Source organism: Triticum aestivum, chromosome 7D (assembly GCF_018294505.1).
Source record: "Triticum aestivum cultivar Chinese Spring chromosome 7D, IWGSC CS RefSeq v2.1, whole genome shotgun sequence".
In the NCBI taxonomy this organism is placed as follows: domain Eukaryota; kingdom Viridiplantae; phylum Streptophyta; class Magnoliopsida; order Poales; family Poaceae; genus Triticum; species Triticum aestivum.
Window position 1 is genome coordinate 389,945,069 of NC_057814.1, and position 13,061 is coordinate 389,958,129.

At 45.5% G+C, this 13,061-nt stretch overlaps 2 protein-coding genes across 2 annotated transcripts in view; one reads left to right on the top strand and one right to left on the bottom strand.

Annotated features, from left to right (window-relative positions):
* The first annotated feature begins 4,224 nt into the window (after positions 1-4,224).
* On the top strand, positions 4,225-9,748 carry LOC123164182 (BTB/POZ domain-containing protein At1g30440). Its single transcript, XM_044581593.1, has 4 exons — positions 4,225-4,952; positions 6,763-6,832; positions 7,076-8,302; positions 9,018-9,748. Exons 1-4 carry the CDS (start codon positions 4,894-4,896, stop codon positions 9,591-9,593), a joined length of 1,932 nt encoding a protein of 643 aa, XP_044437528.1. The 5' UTR covers positions 4,225-4,893; the 3' UTR covers positions 9,594-9,748.
* Positions 9,749-11,310: 1,562 nt separating this feature from the next.
* The window catches only part of LOC123167485 (RNA exonuclease 4), a 7,217-nt gene continuing 5,466 nt past the window's right edge, over positions 11,311-13,061 (bottom strand). The window contains exons 3-7 of the mRNA XM_044585325.1: positions 12,785-12,893; positions 12,600-12,688; positions 12,464-12,528; positions 12,314-12,392; positions 11,311-11,871 (exon numbers count right to left, since the gene is read on the bottom strand). Of these exons, the coding sequence (XP_044441260.1) occupies positions 11,704-11,871; positions 12,314-12,392; positions 12,464-12,528; positions 12,600-12,688; positions 12,785-12,893 (510 nt within the window). The 3' untranslated portion in view covers positions 11,311-11,703. The remainder of the gene's footprint in view (positions 11,872-12,313; positions 12,393-12,463; positions 12,529-12,599; positions 12,689-12,784; positions 12,894-13,061) is intronic.

Consider the following 13,061-nt stretch of genomic DNA (forward strand, 5'->3'; position numbering starts at 1 on the left):
GATCCGTATCGTAAAATGCGATGAATCCTTCTCTCTGATTTTTTTCTCCCCAGACGCGAATATATGGAGTCGGAGTTGAGGTCGGTGGAGATCCGTGGGACCCACAAGACAGGGGACGCGCCCTAGGTGGGGGGGCGCCCTCCACCCTTATGGACATGTGGTGGGTCCCCTTTGGTTGATTCTTTCGCCAATATTTTTTATTTATTCCAAAAATAATCTCCGTGAAGTTTCAGGTCATTCCGAGAACTTTTATTTCTGCACAAAAATAACACCATGGCAATTCTGCTGAAAACAACGTCAGTTCGGGTTAGTCCCATTCAAATCATGCAAATTAGAGTCCAAAACAAGGGCAAAAGAGTTTGGAAAAGTAGATACGATGGAGACGTATCAGGTACGTAGACACACTCTCCCCCTCGTTGCTATGCATCTCCATGGATAGATCATTGCGTAAGCGTAGAATTTTTTTTGTTTTTCATGCAATGATTCCCAACAGAAATCACGCAAGATTGAACCCAAAACTAAGCACCTCTCCCATTGCAAGAAAACCAATCTAGTTGGCCAAACCAAACTGATAATTCGAAGAGAAATACAAATTATCAAATCATGCATATAAGAATTTAGAGAAGATTCAAATAATATTCACAGATAAGTTGATCATAAATCCATAATTCATCGATCTCGACAAACACACCATAAAAGAAGATTACATCGGATAGATCTCTAAGAACATCGAGGAGAACATGGTATTGAGAATCAAAGAGAGAGAAGAAGCCCTCTGGCTACTAGCTATGGACCCGTAGGTCTGAGGTACACTACTCACGCTTCACCGGAAGGGCAATAGGGTTGATGTAGATGCCCTCCGTGATTGAATCCCCCTCCGGCATGATGCCGGAAAAGGCCCCAAGATGGGATCTCACGGGAACAGAAGGTTGCGGCGGCGGAAAAATATTTTTGGTGGATGCCTCCGAGGGTTTTGGAATATATGTGAATATATAGGACGAAGAAGTAAGTCAGGGGACTCCCGAGGGGGCCACAAGGTAGGCCCCTCCCTAGGGCGCGCCCTCCACCCTTGCCGCCGCCTCGTGGGTCTTCTGGCTTGGACTCCAAGTCCTCTGGGTGTCTTCTGGTCCAAAAAAATCATTGTAAAGTTTTATTCCGCTTGGACTCCCTTTGATATTCCTTTTCTGCGAAACTCAAAAACAAGGAAAAAACAGAAACTGGCACTGGGATGTAGGTTTAAATAATACTCCCTCCATTCCTTTATCTAAGGTGTATTATTTTCAGCACGGTGACCAAGGCACATAATTATGTACAAAATTGCCCTTCTCTAATTTGTAAATTAGCGGCAAATAAATCATTTAGGCTAGGAAAGAAAAAGATACACACAATCGGGAGAGAGATAGTTTCCTTTTCTTTCTCTACAAGGAGATACATGCAATCAGGGGGAAAGTACTTTCCTTTTTCTGGAGGGCCAAGATCGAAATTACGAAAAATTAGAACAAATGCACCTTACATTGTAGAATTTTATCAAAAAACAAATACACCTTATATAAAGGAATGGAGGTAGTATAAAGTAGCATAATAATGCATACAATACATCCAAAACAGATAATATAATAGCATGGAACAATCAAAAATTATAGATACATTGGAGACGTATCAGTGCACATAGGTGAGCCTAGTTGTTTTAGGTTTTGTGCTTGACAAATTAAACGCTAGTTTTATTCTGCATTTGTTCAAGCCTAAACCGTAATTATTTAAAGCGCCTATTCACCCCCCCCCCTCTAGGCGACATCCACGATCTTTCACTTGGGCTGAGGGTTGAACATTCACGACTTGTAGGTTACACCAAGAGCTAAGAGCACCATAGAATAGGGTATTACCTCCACCGAATAGGGCCCGAACCTGTATAATTCCCTGTGCATACTCCTATTTCCATTCTTCGGTAGATACGATTGCCTCTGCATTCCTACCCCCGTAGCATTGTCTGGATTATATCCACGACAGCCGCTCCGCGCTCCAGGCATCACTTTTCCTTGGACACTTTGCCTATGGTCGAAATGAGCTTCAACTAGCCAGGCTGCATCTTGCGTTGGATTGCCTAACTGTTGGTAAAGAGCCTAGATCTCCCCATCATTGAGTTCCACCACGGCACTTTCCTCACTTCCCATGGAGCTATAATCTGGCGTGTCGACCATGTAACATCCTGGACCTAGGCCGCTTGCCACGGGCGTAAAGGCGCCATGGATGGCATCGCTATCGCGGGCCGCTCAAGAGGAAGTTGTGAGTGTGTTTCCCATCTTAAAGAAAAAAAGATTAAAAAAACATCACCTTCATCTTAATTCTTTTTAAGAAAATCTCGCATCACGTGGTATCACATCCATCTCAAAAAGAAAAAAAACTAGAAAAAATTTATCAAAAAGAAAAAGGAAAAAGGCTCACTTCCCTCTTCTAAAAATAATCTCCATAAAAGTAAAAATAAAATTTCATCGTGGCCAACCAGCATGCGCCAAGTTGCATAGCTGGTTGGCCGCCCTTTCACTGTGCCTTAATGGGTTTGGCAATTTTGTAAAAAAAAAGGGTAAGTGGAAAAGAAAGCATGGAACTGGATTAGTGCCTCGCTTGTCCTGTGACCGGGGGAATCTTTGCTGCCTTGGGACACAAGGGAAAGGGATGCATCGATTGGAGGAAGCATGGCATGGTGCTAATCATGCGCGGCTGCCCTCGCAGAATCCACAACCTTTTGCGTTGCCACAAGACAAACAAAAGTGATCAACAATGCGCCTACTGTCTAGTGCTACCTTACGGATAGTTTCTGTTTATGAAATTCCATGGTTGCTTCATCGAACATGAAAAACAAAAGATGGAGTGTTTAGGCCCTGCCCCGCGACGTGATTCCAGTTGTTTCTGGATGGAAGCGCCAATCTCCCCCAAATCTCTCGGCTGTCCCGACTTGCACGTTGGTGATCTCCATCATCTCCTCCACTAGGGACGACAGACCTTTCGGTCTCGAACATGCAAGAACTTGTCGACGGACATTGAAACATATGGATTCTTGCGGGTGTGGGTTTAGGACTTACGAGTGGTCATTTTGCTGCTGTGGTTGTGGACCACGGGGAGGATAGAAGACCCTCAAGAAAAGGCCAAAAGCACAGTAGCCAACGGTGGTTGATATTATAGTATAACAAGAAACACGCCGATTACCATTTACCGTCCCCTCACTTTCTCTGTCCAAAGATCTTCTCTTATCTTTAAAAAAATAAAGTTCCTATCTATTCATAGCAGTACAACGAAGAAAAATACAACCAGATCCCTAGACTATTTAGCCACGACTACAAACAATAAAACAAACCCAAAGCATGCCGTGGTCATCACCCAAGTTGTCAATTAGTTTGGAGGAGAGGGGCAGGGAGAATCAAAATCAAGAGCCTACCAATCAACAAAAATGAAAAAATAGTTGACTTCCTTCTCTCCTCCCAAGCAAACAAGAGATTAGGGTTCCTCCCTTCTATCAGCGGTGCCACCGATCTAACTCGTCTCATGTGGCCTAAGGTCATGGGCGTGCAGTGGATCCCGACCATTGCCGTCGGGAGGGCTCGGATGTTAGATGTTTTTTTGAATTTTGTTAGGATTTGTGTCCTGCTCAGAAATGTGAGACGGCGACGGTTCCTTAATGATGGAATAAAGTTTTCCCTGCCTAGCCTCCTATTCCGACGGTGCCTCTAGCATCGCCGGAGGCCGTGTGAAGGCGTGTCTCACATGATTCAGTTGGTGGTGGTCTTTGGTGGATCTGCTCAGATCCGGTCTTTGTTCATCTATGTTCATGTGTCTTCAGGCCGGATCTTTCCGATCTACATGTCTCTTCATCGATGGCGGTTGTTGTTCTGGTGCGCTAGTCCTATGTGGTCTTAGCACGATGACTTTCGGACTGTCATTACAACAAGTTTTGCTTGGCTCCGACGAATGAGGTGATGATGACCTTCGGCTTGCTTCAGTGCTTGTAATCGCCGCTAGGACGTCTACGGATCTGGATGTAAGTTTACTGTTCCTTGTATCGAAGATGAATAGATTGGAAGGTTTCGTAAAAAATAATACAAATACTACAATGCAGCCAAAGTGGATTCTGGGCCTGCCGGCTCTGGGCCCACAGCCTGGCTGCCTTCCTCCTCCTCCTCCTCCCCGTCTCCTTTCCGTTTGGTGTCCTTTTCTCCATAGGAAGCTGTGAAGCCCACCCAAATCCACACCACAGCAGGACTACTAGTACTAGTACACCGAGCCAAAGAAGAGAATGTTCTTGGATCCCCTTCCCTGCCTGCCACAACATTCCTACTCCCCCACCCTTCCAGTCCCCATAAACAAACAAACCAACAAACCTTCCTCCTCCTTCCCCTCCTCCTCCGGCGGCACCACTGGTCATCGACCTCTCTTCCTCATCTTCTTCTTCCGGGTCCGGGACGGTCCATTCCTTCGTTGAGTCGGGATCTTGGGCGGAAGAATCCAGGAGTAATTCGGCGGGTGGGTTTAGTTAGGTACCACAGTTATCCAAAGGTCCGCCGGCCCTTCTTTTCCGCGTCTCCAGAGGTCGCCGGAATCTCTCCTCTTCTCCTCACCAGTGGATGTGCAATCTCGTGTCGGCTCTCCGCGTAATCTGGACGCTCTTCGCCTTCCACGTCGCAGCGACGTCTCGGGGGATTTTGGGCTAAGATTGAGGTTTTGCGTGCGTCTGCCTGTGTGGGGAAAGTGCTTTCCTTTTCTCTTTTCTTTTCCCTTGGTTTCTCGAGGATTTGGTTCTGGTGTGTGCGGGGGGCCGGAATCTCTCTCTGCCTTTGATCCCAAGCAACCGGCCGCCTCGTTCATGTAGTGCGGCGTCCACTGGAACCTGGGACTCCTAACATGGCCTGCCTCAAGCTGGGATCAAGGGCTGATGTGTTCAGGAAGCAGGGTCAAGACTGGTATGAACAGCTTCTCTCTCTTTCTTCATTTCCCCCAACATGATCCTCTGCCATGTCTAGCCTCATGGTTGCAAATGACAATTTTAACATCTTATTAAAGTTGCTTCACCTTTTAATCCGTGCAATGTTTTCATTACTTGCTCTATTTGCTGCCATAATTGACATTTTTTAGCCATTGGAGTGTTTGTCCCTGTGCCATTACTTCTTTCAGGAATTGGAAAAATAATTGAATAGGTGCCATATGTGTGTACTAGAAGCTCCCATAAATCATCCATGGCCCAACCTCTTCCTGTTGGCCTCATCTGGGGTACTGATTATAATATGCTAACCAACTCCTTCTGGATGGAAGGCTCTGATCAAAACATCGAGCCCAGGCCAGCTAGGAAAACTACAACCGATTTTTGTTTTTAAGCTGACGCAACTTTCTGGGAGGACTCCCTACCAGTTATTTATCTAAAGACAGCCTGTTAATCAATATCATTATGCTAGGACTGTCATTTCGATGCATTCGATGCTCATACCGTTTGGAGTACTTCATCTGTTCCTGGAAAAATGGAACCTACCTTTTATAGTACCATTTTTGGGAGTTATTCAGATCAAGGCAGTGATGGGTAAAGGGATTAGCATTTATTCCCACCCTTCCATGAGAAATGTTGTCTCACCTGACTTTTGGGCCCGGTCGTTCTTATGTTCAGTACTTGCTGGAGCTGCACATGTTGGGCACTAAATGTGCCATATTGATTCCTCCAAATTCTGTTCTCTCATCACAATCACGCCGAGCATTACTCCGTCAGATACCGGTCCTGGAATATGTAATAAACTGCTACAAATCTGAAACTTGAGTATTTTTTTGGTTACGGTTAGAAGGCTTATAGCTAATCTCTCTTATGTGGTCTCTTGTATCCTATTTAAGTGCAATCTTTTTTTAGAACCATCTTTATTAGGCACATCACTTGATCAACACTTCTAAAGACATCTAAACTGTATTTAGAAGAGAGAGAAACAATTGTGACGTAGATTATTATTTTCAAGTCTGACCATGGATATTTTAGTGCATTTCTGTGTGCATACAGTCTAGAAGTTAGGAAGTCAAGCACGTTAATGTGCCTGGAGCTGGTTGTGATCAATGTTCAAGATATCGGTAACTAGTACCATATCAGTTGGGTGCTGAGTAGGGACAAATAGGCAAATTTTCCAGTTAATTGGCCGATAAATCAGTTAATCGGCTACTCGGTGACCCACCGAGTAGCGATTAACTGACCGAGATGCCGGTTTAACTAGCCAATATTTGGAACAATATTCATGATAACACATGGCCTTTTTATCCCTAAAATTTTCCATCTTAATGAGACAAGCTGGGGCTGATGTAAGATGTTGATATTCAGCTGGATTATGTAGTGCATTAAGTTTAGTTCACTCCGTTGATGAGCTCAAAGAGCACCAAAGTATACCATGTTTTTCCAAGAAGCAAAAATGCTGGAACATGTAGGAACAAATACATGTTGAAATAGTAGAAAAAAAATAGGGATAGACATGGAGGGTAGTGAGTTTGTACATCTACCCCCACCCAAGCGAGGCTCAATTGCTACATTGAGCTCATGTTCACTTTAGAATAGATGGCCGAACTAAATGCAGCTCATGTTCATACAACAAACTAATATTATCTCATGTGGTTTGGCTGGAATAATTTTCCCACTTATATTCATGTACTTCCGCATGCTCTACAGTTATAGCTTTGTAAGCACACTATTTTATATAAACTAAATTGTTTGAACAGAAAATTACTAATAGAAATATGTCTGTTATGTAGGTATTGCACTACTGGCCTTCCCAGTGATATAACTGTGGTGGTTGGGGAACAATCTTTTCATCTCCACAAGGTAAAAATTTCACTAATATAGTTCACTAAGGCTTTCATGTGTTTTCACACAATTTTGTTAGCATTGTGCGATTTTTACTTTGATTCTGGGAAACTTCTAGTACCAATATGTGCATACCACTCCGTCCATCCCAAAATAAGTGTCTTTGATTTAGTACAACTTTATTTAGAGACAAAAAATAGATGTACATGTCTGTGGAGGATGAAGTAAATTACCTTGTAACAATTGATATCTGTTTTACAGTTTCCTCTATTATCGAAGAGTGGCCTTCTGGAACGTCTCATCAGAGAGAAAATTGAGAAGGGAGAAGATAGCTGTGCCATTGATCTATCTGATATTCCTGGGGGAGCAAAGGCTTTTGAACTAGCTGCTAGGTTCTGCTATGGTGTGAAGTTTGAATTGACTTCCTCCAATGTTGTGCACCTTCGCTGCGCTTCTGAGTATCTTGAGATGACTGAAGAGATCGCCGAGGGAAATTTGATTGCGCAGACAGAGAACTTCCTTACCCAGACAGTTCTCAAAAGCTGGAAAGATTCAATCAAGGCACTTCATACTTGCGATGACGTCATTGATCTTGCTGAAAAATTGCAAGTTGTGAAGAAGTGCATAGACTCAGTTGCAACTAAATCAAGCACTGATCCCGATGTATTTGGCTGGCCTGTCGCCCAGTATGGTGGTCCCACACAGAGTCCTGGAGGGAGCTTCTTGTGGAATGGTATTAGCACTGGAGCAAGGCCAAGAAATTGCAGTTCAGATTGGTGGTATGATGATGTGTCATGCTTAAGCCTTCCATTATACAAGAAGGTAATCTCAGCTATGGAATACCGAGGCGTCAATCAGGACATTATTGTTGGATCCCTTAACCATTATGCCAAAAGGCGTTTACCTGGTCTGAATCGGCGCAAAAGCATTAGCGATGTCAGTAACTGCCTTTCAGTGTCAACTTTAACCGCCATGCCTTCTGAAGAGGAGCAAAGGTATCTTCTTGAGGAGATTGATAGGCTGTTACCTTTCCAAAGGGGTGTTACATCTTGCAAGCTGTTATTTGGCCTTCTGCGCACAGCGATCTTCCTTAAAGCCAGCTCATCCTGCATGTCCAACTTGGAGCGTCGGATAGGTTTGCAGCTTGATAAGGCCACTCTGGAAGATCTTCTAATAACAAACATGTCTGAATCTATTGAAATGCTCTATGATGTGGATTGCGTACATAGGATTCTTGACCATTTCTTGGCAATGGATCAAGAAACTGGTGGAGCTTCTCCTGGCATTGGCGAGGATGGGCACCTATTGGCTTCTCCATCTCTATTGCCGATTACTATGGTTGCTAAGTTGATCGACGGCTACCTAGCTGAAGTTGCACCAGATGCCAACCTAAAGTTGCCAAAGTTTCGGTCTTTGGCTGCTGCCATACCAGACTATGCTCGGCCAATAGATGATGGACTTTATCGCGCTGTTGACATCTATCTGAAGGTAACACTTCTTTATTTCTGCTCCCTGTTTCCAATGACACAATAACACACCGGTAGGTGAATTCTTTTGCATATCCTCAGTAAGGCAAATCATTATTAGCATCCATAACTTAGTTCTTCCTATCCTTGCAACTTCTTGTCAAAGTTATATTTAGAAAGATTGGTGGATGGCTGTTCTGTATTCAGTTCCAAGACCTTTTCTCAGTGAAACTAGATAGTACAGCATAGGTTTGTGATCATTCATATTGAAGAAATAGTGGAATAGGTTCAGAAACATTATTTAGGTTGCACGAAGATGGTGCTTACTGCTTACTGTTTACTGTTGTTCCTTTTATCTTCCGAAGCTTATCTCTACTCTTATAAAAAACAGAGTTGGTGATGATGGTGTGCCTGCCATCCTGCAATATAGGCCGTCCGATTTATATTTGACGGATAGGAAGGAAACTCTGACAATTTTGCAAAAAGATACCCACACCCCTCTCCACATTTGCAAATAAGGCCTTCCCTTGTTCATCCTTTTCTCTCGCAAGATAAACTACTCATACAAATGCATCTTGATGTTCCGTGCAACGCACGGGCATCTTGCTAGTAAATAGTAATGTTTGTGTAATAGTATTTGATTTGACATCGACAGATAGCTAGTAATGTTTGATGTGCCATCATAAGTTCGCCTTGCTGATGCTTGTTCATGTTTTTTTTTCTGCTCCTGTACATAGGCTCATCCTCATCTGTCGGAATCGGAGAAGGAGGAGCTTTGCCGGGTGATGGACTGCCAGAAGCTCTCCCTGGAGGCTTGCACCCACGCGGCGCAGAACGAGCGTCTCCCCCTGCGGGTCATCGTGCAGGTCCTCTTCTTCGAGCAGCTGCAGCTCCGGAGCTCCATCGCCGAGTGCCTCATGATCTCCGAGAACCTCGAGGGCGGATCGAGGCAGCTCGGCATGCCAACCTCTAGTGAGCAACACCGTGGCGGCGGCGGCTGGCCCCTGGCCGCCAGGGAGAACCAGGCCCTGCGCGAGGGCATGGACGGCATGAAGCAGCGGGTGGCCGAGCTGGAGAAGGAGTGCTCCACCATGCGGGAGGAGATCGCGAGGCTGGGCCGCAGCAGGAGCACCGGCAAGAGCAGGCTGTTCTCCCTTGGCGCGAAGCCGCAGATCTGCAGCACCGCCAAGGATGCTGCCCCTGCGAAGGCGGCAACGTCGAGCGACGACGACAAGCTGGCCGTGGTGAAAGCTGATGCCACACCCCGGCTGAAGCTGAGCAGACACAAGAAGAACCTGTCCATAGAGGCCTAGCTCCATCGTTTGTGCTACTCTGTACTCTGAGTTGCTGTTTTGCCGGTGAACTTGTTAGATGCTTTTTACATACCACCACCACCTGTGAACGAAGAACTGGAAGAAGAAAATGAGTTGTTGAGACCTCATTCTAAGTTTTTGACAGTCACCCTGTATATTACACGCCTAACATCTTGTATCATGTGTCTCTAGGATTGCTAGTCCAGCTTGTATAACGTGTCCCTAGGGTTGCTGAAATGACTAGCGGGAGCAGTCCTAGGCGTGGGTACCCAGGTAGGCAGTCCTCCCTAGATGTGATCGGGATATTTGCACACTTCTTTTATTTTACGAGCAAGGCAGGAACTCTGTGGATTTCATTAAGAGAAAAAAGTGAATACAGAGCTACCGGTTTATAAGAAAAACCAAGGCCGAAAACAACATGAACCAACACCGACGCCAACACAAACAGGCCAACACCATCTAGGCATTCCTAAGTCCTAACCCATCCCCAATAACCAGCTAGAGGAGTAAAAAACCGGTTTTACTCCTCTAACCGGCACCTAGCCGATCCCCAATCGGCCTTAGAGGAGGATAAATTATCCTCAGCCGATGCGGTTCTCCCTGTATGTACTCCACTGCAGCGCGGATCCACGCCGTCATGCCTGATCCGTCGGCCCCCGCCCGGTTCGCCGACTTCCTGGACCTCCCTCCGCCGCGGGTGCTGCAGAGGGCATACATCGGCGTCCGGCAACGCACGTGTGGGGCATGGGTGGCAGAGATCACTTATTGGGAGGCCCACACGAGGAAGTGGGTCGGGTCGTTCCCCATGGCGAAGCTTGCAGCGATGGAATACGACCGGTGGCAAGTCCAATTCCATGGCGCTGCCGCGAGGCTCAACTTCCCGTTTGGGACGGTGTCAGTCCACCTCGTCCCACTGGCGTCGGGTATGGTGAGTGCGACGATGGCTCGGGAGGACCGAGGCGAGGGAGCGCCTCGAGGCGGAGGCCGCCAACGAGGCATACGTTGCGGACCTCGGCCGCTAGCACCCCGAGCTCGTGGAGACGGAGAGGGCGATATTCGCCGACAGTGGCGGAAAGGTCATCGTCGTCTCTGACGACAAGGTGCAAGGCGGCGAGGAGGAGCAGGAGTTCGACCTCGAGGAGTGGCAGCGCATCTTCCCCGGCTGCGACGACGACGGCACCAGCACGAACCCATGTCACCAGCGGTGGCCTGTTGAGGAAAGATTGGCTCGACCTCCACTATGGCCGACGAGTGGTCTAGTGTAGTTTAAATTTGAATTTATGTTTAATGTTTGGTTGTCAACACTATGTTCTTATGTTCTTGGTGTGACGTCCATTCGACAACAAATTGCACGTGCTAGATCTAGTACCGTTGTTAGGACCCAACGAAAATGCAATCAGATCCCCAAGGAGAGACGGGAGGGTTCAACAATCAGTGAGGTCTTTGTCGCGTCTGCATCAGAAATCGGCAAGAGCCACGTCACGGACAAAGATGTGGAAAGATGAACCGCCGGACCTTGCGAACCAATGATTTGTCGCCACAGAAGAATACCCACGGGAACATATGACAGACTCCTACCAATGTTGAGCTGCTCAGTGCTCATCCTAAACATGCTGGACTGCAACTCCCTGCCACTGCACCAGTACAAGTTTACAGCAAGGAAATGGCGTGATCAGAGAAATCTGCCATCTACTCTAGTTGCAAGCCAACCAAATACTCAAAATGCAATTACCAACAACCAAATATTATGGCTGCGACATTTTTCAGCTGATCATGCAAATATCTTGTTACAGAACCCGCACGCATGTGCGAAGTTTCGTCACATGTGATGTGGGGAATGATCAACCACACAATTTTCAATCAATCCCTGAAACAGATGCAGCGTAGAGAAATCAGAATCAACAGATATAATCACGGCATCGCCATCTACCCATCCAGCATGGTACCGAAGTTCATGGTTCATCTGGAGAAATTTCCAGGTTGGCGTGCTGATCTTGAGTTCTTGACAGGGTCCATCTGAAATTCCCACACGACGGCATACCCTTTGGCGTCGTGAAATCCATGTTAAGAACGACACTGCTTGGCCCTAGCTCCCCTACATCTATATTTCCTACAGTAGAACTATTGGGACATTGGGGTCCTTCTCATTGGCTTCGGCAGATTTCTTATTACCTCGCTTCTTCTGCTTGTTCTTGAACCTGAATTGCTCTTTCTTGTTCTTCTCCCAACCTTTCTTGTGCTTCTTGTAAATGAACATTGCTGCGCGAGCATCCTCAATCTATACAGTTACCAAAATTCACCATGCAAACTAGTTATGGACACAACATGAGCATGAAAGTGTTAGACGAAGGATAATGAATTTTCAGTCTACTAGCAAGTGGCTATGTGCACGAGTGGTAAGCTATGGATCATCAACTCAACAACAAATCGCATATTGTAGTTGATAAACAAGACAAATTTCATAATAAGCCCCTAGTCTATTTACGTTTGTATAATCAAGCACTCAACATTAAATGTTGTTCAGTGAGCTCCTGAATCATTCTAGTTCAACCTGACACAATTTGTTGTCGCGACACTGATTTATTAGTCATTGAAGCAAAAAAGGATAGAAATGGCCTAAAATAAACCAAAATGTACTGTTGAGGGGCTCAAAACTGAACTCAAGGCTTAAACACCGTATAAAAATACATTATGATTTATGAGTACAGTATCACACATACCGGGCAGTGCTCCTGCTGTTGTATCTTAACACAAAGTTCTTGAGCAGCAAGATCTTTCAACGATCTCCGCTTGCCCTCCCTAAATTGAAACACATGTCACTACAGTGCTAAGCAATCTTAGTAAGAGTGTAGATAGTTAGACCATCTAACCGTCGAAAAACCTCATATTCTGAGGTGTCGCGTATGTCCTTCTTTGGATGGCCTAGTAGCAGGACCTGGCAAAGATAGTACCACATTAGACAAGATAACAAAGTGCTTGGCGAATGGGGTTAAGATCCGTAACAACCTTAAGATCATGGTGTAAGGCATGTCCAACAAGAACCCTTCCTGTGATAAGCTCAGCTATGTCCTTCTGAACTATCGAGAAATCTTTGGCTGTAGTATCATAAAATAGTGTTGCATAACCCATAAATAGCAATCTTCAACAGAAAAAGATAATAACATATGGTGCTAATGTACTAATGACATTACCTTTATTCATGTGCTTAGGTCTAATCCCACTAATATGGGTACGGTAGTCCACAATTCGCTCCATTGGTCGCACATATTCATCATATACAACGTTGCCGAAGGAATTAACCTAACAAAAAGCAGAATAACATTAGAGGGTAGGAATATACTGAGAAAAATATTTTAGTGTATTGAACTCCAATACATCGCCCACCCTCTCTTCATCGTCCAATAACCTCCAATACACACTACTCTACATCTACTATGTCCACCACCCCCAGCACGTGCCACCGGAGCC